The 12,792-nt window shown below is 53.0% G+C and overlaps 2 protein-coding genes across 3 annotated transcripts; one reads left to right on the top strand and one right to left on the bottom strand.

The window, feature by feature from the left end:
• Positions 1-662: 662 nt before the first annotated feature.
• On the top strand, positions 663-6,235 carry LOC121199345 (MAP/microtubule affinity-regulating kinase 3-like). Of its 2 annotated transcripts, XM_041063939.1 has the most exons (11): positions 663-798; positions 1,154-1,255; positions 1,478-1,597; positions 2,111-2,210; positions 2,645-2,757; positions 2,841-2,985; positions 3,086-3,285; positions 3,472-3,569; positions 3,947-4,219; positions 4,485-4,529; positions 4,714-6,235. In XM_041063939.1, exons 1-11 carry the CDS (start codon positions 691-693, stop codon positions 5,078-5,080), a joined length of 1,671 nt encoding a protein of 556 aa, XP_040919873.1. In that variant the 5' UTR covers positions 663-690; the 3' UTR covers positions 5,081-6,235. The 2 variants fall into 2 exon arrangements, with proteins under 2 accessions (XP_040919873.1, XP_040919874.1); XM_041063940.1 differs by lacking the exon at positions 4,485-4,529.
• An 843-nt stretch (positions 6,236-7,078) lies between these two features.
• ckbb (creatine kinase, brain b) lies at positions 7,079-12,585 on the bottom strand. Its single transcript, XM_041063941.1, has 8 exons — positions 12,543-12,585; positions 10,943-11,156; positions 10,257-10,411; positions 9,506-9,638; positions 8,597-8,768; positions 8,352-8,475; positions 8,060-8,249; positions 7,079-7,482 (listed from the first exon to the last, which is right to left on the bottom strand). Exons 2-8 carry the CDS (start codon positions 11,133-11,135, stop codon positions 7,304-7,306), a joined length of 1,146 nt encoding a protein of 381 aa, XP_040919875.1. The 5' UTR covers positions 11,136-11,156; positions 12,543-12,585; the 3' UTR covers positions 7,079-7,303.
• Positions 12,586-12,792: the final 207 nt, after the last annotated feature.

The raw sequence follows: 12,792 nt of genomic DNA, 5'->3' as shown, positions 1-12,792 counted from the left end.
TCTTCTTCCTCCTCCTCCCCTCCCTCCCTCCTCCTCCCTCCTCTTCCTCCCTCCTCCCTCCCCCCTCCCTCCTCCTCCCTCCTCCCTCCTCTTCCTCCTCCTCCCTCCTCCCTCCTCTTCCTCGTCCTCCCTCTTCTCCTCCTCCTCCCTCCTCTCCCCCCTCCTCCCTCCTCCCTCCCTCTTCCTCCCTCCTCCCTCCTCTTCCTCCCTCCTCTTCCTCCTCCTCCCTCCTCCCTCCTCTTCCTCCTCCTCCCCTCCCCCCTCCTCCCTCCTCCTCCTCCCCCTCCTCCCTCCTCTTCTTCCTCCTCCCTCCCCCCTCCCTCCTCCTCCCTCCTCCCTCCTCTTCCTCGTCCTCCCTCTTCTTCCTCCTCCTCCCTCCTCTCCCCCCTCCTCCCTCCTCTTCCTCCTCCTCCCTCCTCCCTCCTCTTCCTCCTCCTCCCTCCTCCCTCCTCTTCCTCCCTCCTCCCTCCTCTTCCTCCTCCTCCCTCCTCCCTCCTCTTCCTCCTCCTCCCTCCCCCCTCCCTCCCTCCTCCCTCCTCTTCCTCGTCCTCCCTCCTCCTCCTCCCTCCTCCCTCCTCCCTCCTCCTCCTCCCTCCCCCCTCCTCCCCTCCTCCCTCCTCTTCCTCCTCCCCCCTCCCCCCCTCCCTCCTCCTCCTCCTACAGGCAGAGAACCTCCTCCTGGATGCTGACATGAATATTAAAATAGCAGACTTTGGCTTCAGTAATGAGTTCACTGTTGGTGGGAAACTGGACACTTTCTGTGGTTCTCCTCCATACGCTGCTCCTGAGCTCTTCCAGGTAACTGCTTTCATTCATTCATTCATTCATTCACTCAGTCAGTCATTTATGTGTTTTCTTTAGTTGGAGATGTCAGCACCTAGCTGTGGAGTTACTGAGCTGGACAGTGAGTTAGCAGTGCTAAGTTAACATCACTGCCTGTAAATGCCCCTGATGATGTAATGGGGTAATAACTGGGTATGAAGCTGGTTGGGTAGTTATTTAGGAGTGTGGGACTGTGGTCATGCCCCTTGGCTGTGGCAGCAGGTCAGTCCTTCGGTGGGTAAAACACTGGGTGAACAGGTAAACAGGTGTAAGTCGGTGTGTAACTGTGTGTATTTGTGCTGCATGTGTTTGTGTGTTTTGTGTATTTCAGGGTAAAAAGTATGATGGTCCAGAGGTGGACGTGTGGAGTCTGGGTGTGATCCTCTACACTCTGGTCAGTGGCTCTCTGCCGTTTGACGGACAGAACCTTAAGGTCAGTGAGAGCGTCCTCAGAGAGTGGAATGATTCAGGAGCTTTGTCTCTGTTCAGTAAAGAGACTGGTCCAGACGGTTTAGCCTAGCTTAGCATAGAGACTGGAAACAGAGGCAAACAGCTAGCTCCTTAAAGAGAGAAAAATGCAGCTTCAGCAGCTCCAGGAGTCAGAAGACCTCTGTCTGTCCAGCCATGTGTCTGACGTCTGTGTTTGTGTCTGCAGGAGCTCAGAGAGCGAGTGCTGCGAGGAAAGTATCGTATCCCTTTCTACATGTCCACGGACTGTGAGAATCTGCTGAAACGCTTCCTGGTGCTGAACCCAGGGAAGCGAGGGACTCTGGAGGTCAGAAGGCTCCTCTCTCTGTTCATTCTGTTTCTACTGACATTTGTTTTGTCTGACTTTCACACGCTTGGTTCTACAGGCTCTGTAACACCTGGAAAACTTATGTACCGAGTGTTCAGCCTGTCTGTCCTCTGCTCTGTGGGCTGGGGCTGGGGGTGGGGCTGAGGGTGGGGCTCAGGGTGGGGCTGGGGGTTCTAACACAATCACCACTATAATGACAGCAGAGACACACTGAGCTGGAATGGGACAACTGAACGTCAGGTGGACGTGTTTGCTGGACGGGTGGTGGTCCTGTGGGGGACAAGCACCTCATGAGTTACATGTTTATAGATGAATGTTACAGCAGCACAAAGACCGACTGACAGACAACACACCAACAACTGTTTGAGCTGAATAATAAGTATTTTATGACCAAACACATGCACCCGCCTGGTGTAGCTGTTGTTGCTGTGCTGTGAGCGGTGTATTGTTTCACAGTTGTCTGAACGTTTTCTGATCGCTCCTCCTCTTCAGCAAATCATGAAGGATCGCTGGATTAACGCCGGATTTGATGAAGAGGAGCTGAAGCCCTTCACTGAGCCGGAGCTGGACATCAGGGACCAGCAGAGGATCGGTACACACTCACATTCTGATTCCTTTATTTGAGTCACGGTCCGGTTCACATGTCACTGACAGAACACGTGTAAAACATGAAGCCACACTGCAGATGAAAGAATGTGAACTTCACCTTTAGACTGTGACCAGTGACCAAACCGTTCATGATTTAGATTTGATCAGAGGACGAGATTTTTAAATCATGAAACAGGAGAAGGAAACGCACTGACTGTGTTCAGATTGATCTCCTGTGACTGTGCGTGGGCTGCTGAGCTTTATCTGCTGGTTACAGGTGTTTTAATGTGTGAAGGATGCAGAGCAGATCAGAGGTCAGACGTGTCGCCGAGCGGCCGAGTCTGAGGGAGGGACCTGAGCTCACAGCTGGAGGCGGCTGTACGGGCTGATGGCGCTCCGTCAGCGTGTGGACCGTGACACGTGTGTGTTGTGTTTCAGACGTGATGGTGGGGATGGGTTACTCCAGAGAGGAGATCAACGACTCGCTCGCCAAGATGAAGTACGATGACATCATAGCCACCTATCTGCTGCTGGGTCGCCGGGCTGCTGAGGTCAGAGGTCACCACGGTAACAGCAGGTGTACAGCCCACCTGGACAAAGTGGCAGTGTTAACCGGTGTGTGTTTGATTTTCAGATGGAGGTGAGCGACTCTTCGTTCTCCAGCGGTGTCTCTCTGCTCAAGCCTCGTCCGTCCAGCAGCACTCAGTCTCCTGCTCACCTCCTTGTCCAACGCTCTTCCTCCTCCTCATCCTCCAAACAGCGGAGGTACAGTGACCAAGGTACAGACCGGGACCAGGGTTTAATCCACATCACAGGTCCGACTGCAGTGGTCAGGTTCAGGCTCAGCAACTCCTTCTGTCTCTTTCCTCTCGTCCCTAGTGTGTCCGGTGTCCTCGGGTGCTCCTCACCCCAGGAGGAGTCAGACGGGAGCGTCAGCAGAGGGGGAGGTGAAGCAGGAGGTTGGAGGTCAGAACAGGAAGTCCAGTCCTGTGGAGGGGGGCAGTCCTCTGCTGGGGAACGCCAACAACCCCAACATGGCCGACATCCCTGAGCGAAGGAAGACGTCAGCCACGCCCACTGTGAGTTTACCTGTTAGACAGGTGAACACAGGTGTGATGGGAAACCGCTGACTGCTTTCTGTTCATCTAAATAACTCGGTTTGAAAAAGTGTCTTAATTACAGTGGATGGGTCATGTTTATGTGAAGATCCAGGAGACTGAGTCGGTCTGAATCTGTTCCTCGCTCTTCATGTGTTGAACTCTCAGGGAGGATCGTCCAGTATGACGAGGAGGAACACGTACGTCTGCAGCGAGAGGAGCTCCACGGATCGACACTCTGTGGTCCACAACGGCAAGGAGAACAGGTACGAGTCCGGGGCAGCGAGGACTGATGGCGGGGACACGCCTCCGAGCTGCCTTACACTTACTGAGCCTAAACATGACTCAGCAGATTGTCTTTCAGTCTTTGAACTCCAGGAGTCAGACTCCTCGTTTCAGTTGGCAGCAGGTGGAGTTTAACATCCAGTGAAGCTGACAGCTTTATTTCATGTTGCTGATATGATGTGGGAGCCACGCATGTCACACTTGAGGAATCAGGTGTGTGTGTCCCTGGTGTGTGCGTGGCTCTGAAATGAAAACTATCCAGCGACTGTCACGCACACGTTACACAATCACAGGAACAGCTGGGCAGATTAGAAAAGCATCGCATTAATCCTTAATATGTGAAACCCCACCCCCACAGCTCAGCAACCACCCCCACCCAGAGATCGGTGGGCGGAGCCTCCACCCACAGCGTGACCAGTGGGGCGACGCCTCCTGACCGGCTGCGTTTCCCTCGGGGGACGGCGAGTCGCAGCACCTTCCATGGAGGTCAGCTCCGAGAGAGACGCACCGCCACCTACAACGGCCCCCCCGCCTCACCCAGCCTGTCACATGACGCAACACCTCTCGCCCAATCACGAGCCAGAGGATCCACCAACCTGTTTTCCAAGCTCACCTCCAAACTCACACGAAGGTATGTCGCCACAAAGCATCATGGGAGGTTGATTGTATTTCCCTTTGTGACAGCAGAGGGTAAGGCAGGTGAGTCAGACAGGTGTATCAGACTGAGAGCAGTGAGACAGGTGAATCAGCACCAGGTTCAGACTGATCCAGATCCAGAACCTCGTCCTTCCTGTTTCTTCTTCTCTGTTTTCCTGCTCATTAACACTGAAACTCTTCCTCCCTCCCTTCCCTCTTTGTTACTTTCCTTCCTTCCTTCCTTGTGTCCTTGTTATCAGAGGGGTTTCAGAGGTCGAGAGGAATGGGAGACCTGAAGGGTCCAGGTGAGTCAGACAGGTGTTTGTCTTGTGACGTAGGACGTCTGTTAGTGGACAGGTACCGCAGCCAATCAGGAACCAGTCAGCTGATGTAGATCGACCTTCAGCTTCATTGATGTGTTTGTGGCCAGTGTGAATTACCCTCATTCAAATACCCCCCCACACCCCACCCCCCCTCGTCTCTCTCCAGTCGTAACGTGTCAGATCAGAAGGACGAGCCTGGTTCTCCTGCTGCTCCTCACCTGAAAGAGTCGAAGCCCCGCTCCCTGAGGTTCACCTGGAGTATGAAGACCACGTCCTCCATGGAACCTCTGGACATGATGAGGGAGATCAGAAAAGTGCTGGACGCCAACAACTGCGACTACGAGCAGCGAGAGCGCTTCCTGCTGCTCTGCGTCCACGGAGACGGACACGCCGACAGCCTCGCCCAGTGGGAGATGGAGGTGTGCAAACTACCCCGCCTCTCTCTCAATGGAGTCCGATTCAAACGGATTTCAGGAACGTCCATCGCCTTCAAGAACATCGCCTCCAAGATCGCCAACGAGCTCAAACTGTAGAGACAGACAGAGACAGACAGAGACAGGTGTAGAGAGCGCAGACAGGTGGACCGTGCAGGTGGGTTTGTTACCGAGTTTCAGTCTCTGCAGGTCGATTTGAAAACGAGCAGCAGGTGTCTGTGACTCAGCGTCTGTCATCAGTGTGTGGCTCCTCGTCCTCCATCCCCCGGGCCCCGCCCCGGCTCTTCACACTGATCTGGTTCATACTGGAGGACAGGGTCCTGGAGGACAGGGTCTGTGATGGCTGATTCGCTGCAGGTTCAACTTCAGTCAGACAGGAAATAAAACGAGTTTTCTTCGACTGGATTCTACGTGAAAGTGTGGAGACGACGTGCAGTCAGAGTTTATCTACAGGAACCTTTGTGTTCAGTGTTCTTCAGTGTTCTTCAGTGTTCTCACACTTTCCTTTGTTAATCATTTGCTTAATAAAACACCAGAAAACAGTGAAATGAGTCATAGAGAGTCTGAAGTGATGCTAACGCTGACCTGCTAATGGGCTCTGAGCCTTCAGCAGGAACTCCATTCACTTTTCTGCTGTTTTTATTCAGAACCTTCGTCTCTGTCTCTCTCTCTGTCTCTCTCTCTCTCCCCCTCTCTCATGAATGGTTAGGTAATTGGTGTATATTCATTGATCATTGGTTATTGATGATGCAGCCCACACACCGATGCTGACCTCACTGTCTCTCATTAAACTATCTCTCTGTATGGGGTTTCCCTCACCTGCGCAGGGGCAGCTCTACATCGCACTTGTAATTGAATGAACATGGCTGATTGCTGCAAAGGATCATGGGACTTGGAGTCACAGGAACTGTTCTGTGATGTTCATTTTCGTTTTATTTTGAAAGAGGCTCTGCAGTGACTGACCCTGAGGTGTTTTGGCCACACCCACTGGAGAAGAGGGCGGGATCAGATTGGAGGGGGCGGGGTCTGTGTGGCCAGACTGGTCGGTGAGTCGGTGTGAATGTAAATAGTTTGACAGACTCACCTGGTCTTCATGTGGATTTGTTTCCTCTTTTATACATGTGAGCAGTCAGCTGATTGTCAGCTGATCATCGACTGATTGGCGGCTGACTGTCAGCTGATGAATGGCTGCTTGTTGTTGTTTGTTCACTGAACCTCAGGTTCACCCGTGTCTCATTAAAGTCCTTGAACGCAGCACGTTTTCCTGTGTGGATGGAGTGAGTCTGAGTTTTTGAATGACAGTCAAACTACAGAAGCCCAGAGGCGACACAGGGGCTTACAATGGCTCGGCCTGGTATCTCCTACAGTGTATGTATTTATATTTACATCAGAACCTCTCTGTATGTTAGAAATGTGAGGGTCACACTCAGGTGTCGCTCAGGTATCAGCCTGATGCTGATGACCACCTGCACAGTGACTCCACTGGCTTTCCTTCAGGGCCTGAGGTTGGGATTGAGGTTTCTGTGATACAGTGGTGTCTGACCTGAGGTCAGGACGTTCACGAGGTCTCGAGATGAACCTGAGGTTTTGTGACACCTGTTTTTTTTTTACGCCTTTTCTCGTCCACTCTTTGGCTGAACTGATAAATGAAAGTAAACTCTGCTTCTTTTTAAAGGAACCAACAAAAACATGAAGCTTGTTCTGAACCGTTTGACTTTACTGTTGAAGTCTGTGTCTGTGTCGCCACCAGGTGGCGTCTGTTCAGCCTGTCTCCCTGCTCATGCTGGAGACCAACCTTCGGCAGCTGGAGCTGTCACCTGACAGAGACCCAGCGTGGACCTCAGACCAGCAGCTGGTCTTTGATGAACTGATCCGAGATCTGTGGTTAAAGCCTGGATTCAGGTTTTGGTGTCTGAACGATGATGCATCACAATACAGTCTCAGTCTTAAATCTGATCTTAGACCCCCACCCTCACCCCCACCCCCCAGTCAGTTCTTATCATCTAATTGAATAACAGTCCCTCTACCCCTCAGACTCTGAGGTGCTGGTCCTGCTGTGTGTGTGAATGAAGACAGGGCGGCAGCAGAGTTTAGTTCAGGGCCACAGAGACTTTATTAGATACTTCAGGTGTTAGATGAATCCAACAGGTGGAAACAGGAAATAGAAAATCCTTCATGTGTTGGAAGACTGAAGTCTAACCGAGCGGCTCTAGATGTCCTGCAGCGTCAGGACGGTTTCTGATTGGTTACAGTGATGGGGGTGGGGTGAGGAGGGGGAGTGGGGGGTGAGGGAGGGGGTGTCAGACGTTACAGTGACACAGTTCACTTCTGCTCTGGCATCATGTCGTCAATGCTGTCTCCGGCCTCCAGGTGTTTCTCCATGTCCACCAGCAGGTTGACTCCGTCCACCACCATCTGAACCAGCTCCACCTCAGAGAAACCCAGACGGTCAGCATTGGAGATGTCAAAGACTCCACCCACCGCTGCTGTGTCCACACCACCTGAGACAGACAGGAAGTGATGTAATGGGGTGAACGGGTGTAACGGGAAGTGATGTCCTTACTGTGTGTCCTGTGCTGTAATGACGTTGGACTCACTGCTCTGTATTTATGTCAGCTTCTTCCACATTTCACCTCCAGCTCCAGCTCAACATTCATGTCTAACCTCTGCACTTCCTGTTAGGTGCCAGCTGCTGTGGCTGTGAGGTGCGTTCCTGTACCGTCCTCTAAAATGCTGTTGGACAGGTGAGCAGGAAAACGTCCCACCTGAGACTAAATACACCTCAGTGTGTCCTGTAACGTGTCACTGCATGTAGCTTACAGAGTCTGCTACTCAATCCCACTCTCAGTCCACAGAAAGTCCTTTCAAGTCCCGTTGTGGACCTGAGTTGTGGACGTGGCCAGACCTGGACTCTGCTGGACTTTACCAGGAAGGCAGCTGTTTCTGATGGCTGCTGTCCTCAGACATACAGAGGCACCTGGTTCTGGGGATTTTCCCCTAGGACTCACAGGATGTCAGCATGTCTGTCTGCACACCTGTCTGTCTGCACACCTGTCTACCTGTCTGTCTCAGTTTTACCTGTCCCTCTCTTCTGCAGCCTCAGCCTCTTCAGGATCTCTCCAAACTTCTCATGCTTGCTCAGGTTTGGTAGTTTGACGTGGACTCCGGCTCTCAGTCCTGTCCCCAGGTTAGACGGACAGGTGAGGACGTAGCCCAGGTGTTCGTTCCACATGAACTCGTGACCTCGCTCCTTAAACAAGGCCTCAATCTGCCAGAGAGAGAGAGAGAGAGAGAGAGGTGGTCAGGTGTGGACAGGTGAGATCCAGTCTGACAGGCCTGCTTCCTGCTGCAGGACACCTGTGGACAGCACCTTGGTGAGTCCGGTGCAGAAGCGGGTGAACACCTCCCTCATGTTGCCTCCTTTCTGCATGCTGATGACGCGCAGGTGATCCTCCTCGTTCACCCAAACCAGGAAGGTCTTGTTGTCGTTGTGCCTGCAGGTGGACCAGAGAGCGAAGCGTTAGTCGTGTCCTCTGACTCTGACTCGTCTGTGATTCGTGTGACTGTTTGTCCTCTCGTTGTTCAGAGGTCAGAGTTTGTGGTGTGTTCACTGACCAGATGCCGCGGCCGTCGGGCCAGTCGCGGGCCATGCCGGACGCCAGCAGCAGCGGAGAGACGGGCTTGTCGAACAGGAAGTGGTCATCGATCAGCTGCTGCTGCTCCTCCTCTGTCATGTTCTTCAGAGCATAGTACTTCCCTTTAAGATCCCCGTCCAGGATGTCCAGACCTGCAGCAGCACAGCACACACAGAGGTCAAAGGTCAAGTGCAGGTATGGGCTTTAACCCAATTTCAGAACTGCTGGGTGAAAAGGAGGAAGGGTGTGTTTAGTGCCTGTGAGGCTAAACTCAGGGTGAACTGCTGCTCAGGCTCAGCCTAACCTGCTGACGTTTACTCTGAAAACTCAACATGCAGGAGCTCGTGTGTCTGAGGCTTCATTCACACTCTGTCCTCATCACCGAGCCGTGTCCATTTCCACACACACACACACACACACACCACCCCCGCTGGCGTGGCTGTCAGTGTCATCTGTTTTCAGACAGTGGGGGGCAGCAGACTCTCTGGCCTGCCAGGATCAGCCAGTCCAGTCCAGTCTCATTTGAATATGAAAGAGGCGGTTTCTGATCGACTGAGCTCTCTGTCTCATTAGCAGTCTCAGCGGGACGACACACAGCTCACAGTTATATAACAGTCTGATCTGCTGCTGCATTCACTGACACTCACTGAGGCATGATGGGAAAATATCTAAATAAAGACAGGTTGTTTTTGGCAGCAGCCAGAGCCAAAGAAAACCAGACTGATGAAGAGATTTTTCCTCCTGTGCCTCTGAGAAACGCCGTCTTCAGAGAGTCCCTGAACACACCATCATGTGTTTGCAGCAGGACGGATTTTCCGTCCACATAAAGTGAGAGCAAACTGTCTGATGGACGATTCGGTCACGCTAACTGTAAAGCTGTGTTTCGTACTTTCGATGGAGAGGTTTTCGATGGCGCGGCGTTCTCCACGGCTGCAGTGTGGCGGCAAACAGAATCCACGAATACTCCGTCCCGTCCGAACCCGAGAGCTCAGAACGTAGTTTGGATCCAGATCGTCTCCACCCTGAAACACACAGGAGATAACAAGGCCATGAGTACAGGACAGTGCAGGACTCTGATCTGTCGGTCCACTGAAGGTGGCAGGTACACAGCTGTTCTGCTGACAGAGAGCGAGCGATCGATCGATCAGTTACAGACGCACGGCAGAGGATGTGTAATGATGTCGTACTGTCGGTTTTCGTGGTGGATGATTGTGGGCGGGATTATGGTTCAGGGGAGCAGATTATGAGACTGAACAGGTGACTGAACACAGGTGACCCACTGCAGTTAGGACCATGATGCTGTGCGGGTTAAAGAGAACATTCATTCTGCTGACCTGATGATGGCGCTAGAGGAAAAGTCAGTGCATCAAAGTTATGGCAGTTCATCCTGAGGGGACCATGAACCGCCATCCTGTTCCTCACATTTAATCCTGACAGTTTTCTGCTGCCGGCCTCCAGCTCAGTCACATGACCTGTGCTCAGCTGATCGTAGCTGCTTTGACTTTGTTGTGAACTTTTCACTGATAAATTCTAACTCGCCTTTTTCCATCCTGTTTCTTTTAAAGTGAAACACCAGCAGGAAGTGTTGAGTGTTACTGTCGGCCGCTGCGTCGCCGACTGACCGCAGTGCTGCTGTTTACCTGCAGGTTTTCAGAGTTCAGGTCCGTCTTGTGTTTGTCTGATGGTTTGTATCCTCCGTGGCGGTCTTCGATCACTGGGTCCATCAGCTCTTTGAACACTTCATATGTCTCCTCGTCTCCGGCGACACAGCCAACCGTCATGATGAACGGGTGACCTGCGGGGACACGAGACCATCAGCCACATCCTGACTGGCTCACTGCTTTGAGTTAAAATGTTTAGCACTGATGCTGCCGACTAAATTAAGCTGGATTTGGTGAGGATGAGAATCAGGCGATCGGACAGGAAGTAAACACTCCCCCCTCCTTCCTGTGGGGGAATTAACGAGCAGAAATTAACCTGATCTTACAGAGTCCATCCAATTAACGAGTTTGTTATCAAGCAGCAGCTGAACTCCAGAACAGAACAGTCTCTGTGTGAAGGTGACAACACCAGGAGGTGCAGGAGGAGGCACCTGGTTGGGGAGTGGTGACCTAGTCCTGAGGGGGGGGGGGGGGGGGGGCGGGGGGTGGTGTTACCTGGCCTGATGAAGGGCTACCTGAGCTGAGCTGGAGAAGGGCAGGTCTGGGTTGGACAGATGTTAGTTGGTTTTGGGGAAACATCTCAGGGATGAGGTCAGCTGCTCTGGGCGGTTTAGGGGAGTGTTCACCTGGTCTGGGGATGGAGTTATTTGGTTTGGGGGTGTTACCTGGGTTGTCAACGCCGGTCTGGATGACGTCGTCCAGGGTGAATCCGCTGGGCGTCTCCTTGTCCCTCAGGTTGGCGTACATTTCAGGTGTGAGCACCTTGGCCATGTGGTTGTTGTGCTTGCTGAGGTCGGGGTACTCCTGCTCCGCCGAGTAGTTCAGCTTCAGCTTGTTGTGGGTGTTTCCGAAAGGCATGATGACGTCCGGGCGGCTGACCTGGGGACACATGAGATAACACACATCCATATAAACACGAGCTGGTTTCACACATATGTTTCTGAAACGTAGGTCACATGGTTTTATCAGCTGAGAGAAAGCGTCTGATGGAGCGTGATCCCAGAGGGGGAAGCTGGATCCGGTTCAGACGACACGGCGTCAGACACCTGCTGGATGAAAGACGCTCCATCAGTTCTCAGCGGCGGGAAAGCGAAACGTTCATGAAAACCTCGAAGCTCGAGTAAATGTACCGCGTTACTCTGCACCACTGACACGTTTCATCATCAGCATCTGCTCAGGAACTGAAGCAGCAGAAACCGACCCCGAGCTCCGGGACCCGGTCTGTGATCCGGAGGTCCACAGCTGAGGTTGGAGCATCAGACAGGTGATGATAAAAACACACCTGCATCAGGTGACACGTGACTCATCACCTCTCCGTTTGCATTGAAACACGGAGAGTACAGAGGCCCGGCTCGGCCCGGCTCGGCTCGGCCCGGCTCGGCCCGGCCCGGCTCGGCTCGGATCAGCGAAGCCTTGAGGGGATCAGTGTGAGTCCAAACCGGGACACAGGCTGATAATGATCTGCGGGAGGCCGCGAGAGTGACGCAGCTGCAGACCGGGTTTAACCCTTCGGGGCGCGGCTGCTGCACTGCGCGACGCTCCGGTCACCTTGGGCACGGTGCACCGGACAGACTGCACCGAACAGAACCGGGTTCGGTCCGTTTCATCCCGGACGAGTTTGTTAAGTGGCTCGTTATGAAGCAGAAGCAGCTCATTAAACGTGACCGAATATTAGAACCAATCTGAGCATGCGTTGTTTATTTGTTTGTTTACCCCTTAAATGACGCTTTGTCGGACGCACGGTCCGAAGACAGCCGCAGTGTCTCCGCTGTTTGTCCTCATCCCGCAGATTAAGGACTTTTTCCGCCTGACTGGATTTAAGGTGGCTCTATTTAAGGTCCCCTTTGTTCACACCTGCATATTCAAAGCATCAAATAATCGCAGCACGTGACGTAGCTGAGGTTAGATTTGAGATAGTCGCGTGCACCAGGTCAAAGATGATTTATGAGACAAATCCACATCTTTTGTTTTTCCGCCGGTGACTGCGCAACACCTGCAGACAGGACGGACCGCAAGGTCAGGCAGGGAGACAGGCGGCGGACAGACAGTCTCTCTGCAGCTCCACAGCCGTTAACCAGCCTGTCTCCCTCCCTCCTGTCTGCCTGCTCCTTTGTTCCTTTAACCCATCGTCTCACACTGATTCCCTCTGCTTTGTCTGAACCCCGCAGAGCGCGAGCCTCTCTGACTATAACCCGATAACCGGATGTATCGATAGATGGGCTGATCATCAGTGGTGTGATTGGTCAGGGTTAAAGGTGTTCCTACCTGTCGGTTCGCTCTGTAGTGATGTGGTCTGAAGCGGATCCGCGTCTGCTGCTGCTGCTGCGGATTAAAGCGGCTCTCAGCCTTTTATACCCGCCCCCCGCTCCTCATTGGCTCCTATTTACAGTCCATTCATTCCATTGGTCAGAGAGCCGCTGAAGCTCACGTGATCTGTCTCTCATCCTCTCCCTCTCTCCTGATACAGGCTCAGGTCCTGCCGCAGTGCCTCTGAGCAACACCCGGATGAGGATGA

Source organism: Toxotes jaculatrix, chromosome 19 (genome assembly GCF_017976425.1).
Source record: "Toxotes jaculatrix isolate fToxJac2 chromosome 19, fToxJac2.pri, whole genome shotgun sequence".
NCBI lineage: Eukaryota > Metazoa > Chordata > Actinopteri > Toxotidae > Toxotes > Toxotes jaculatrix.
The sequence above is the reverse complement of the archived record's forward strand: the minus strand, read 5'-3'. Positions and strand labels throughout refer to the sequence as shown.

Bases quoted from the DNA above. Each gene is read 5' to 3' on its own strand.
- LOC121199345 (XM_041063939.1), top strand. From the start codon at position 691: ATGAATATTAAAATAGCAGACTTTGGCTTCAGTAATGAGTTCACTGTT. The intron at 1,256-1,477 runs GTCAGTGAGAGC...TTGTGTCTGCAG, and splicing joins TTGACGGACAGAACCTTAAG to GAGCTCAGAGAGCGAGTGCT. The intron at 2,211-2,644 runs GTACACACTCAC...GTTGTGTTTCAG, and splicing joins CAGGGACCAGCAGAGGATCG to ACGTGATGGTGGGGATGGGT.
- ckbb (XM_041063941.1), bottom strand. From the start codon at position 11,135: ATGCCTTTCGGAAACACCCACAACAAGCTGAAGCTGAACTACTCGGCG. The intron at 10,412-10,942 runs GTAACACCCCCA...GTGTCCCCGCAG, and splicing joins GACCGGCGTTGACAACCCAG to GTCACCCGTTCATCATGACG. The intron at 8,769-9,505 runs GTACGAAACACA...GTGCTGCTGCAG, and splicing joins CGAAAACCTCTCCATCGAAA to GTCTGGACATCCTGGACGGG.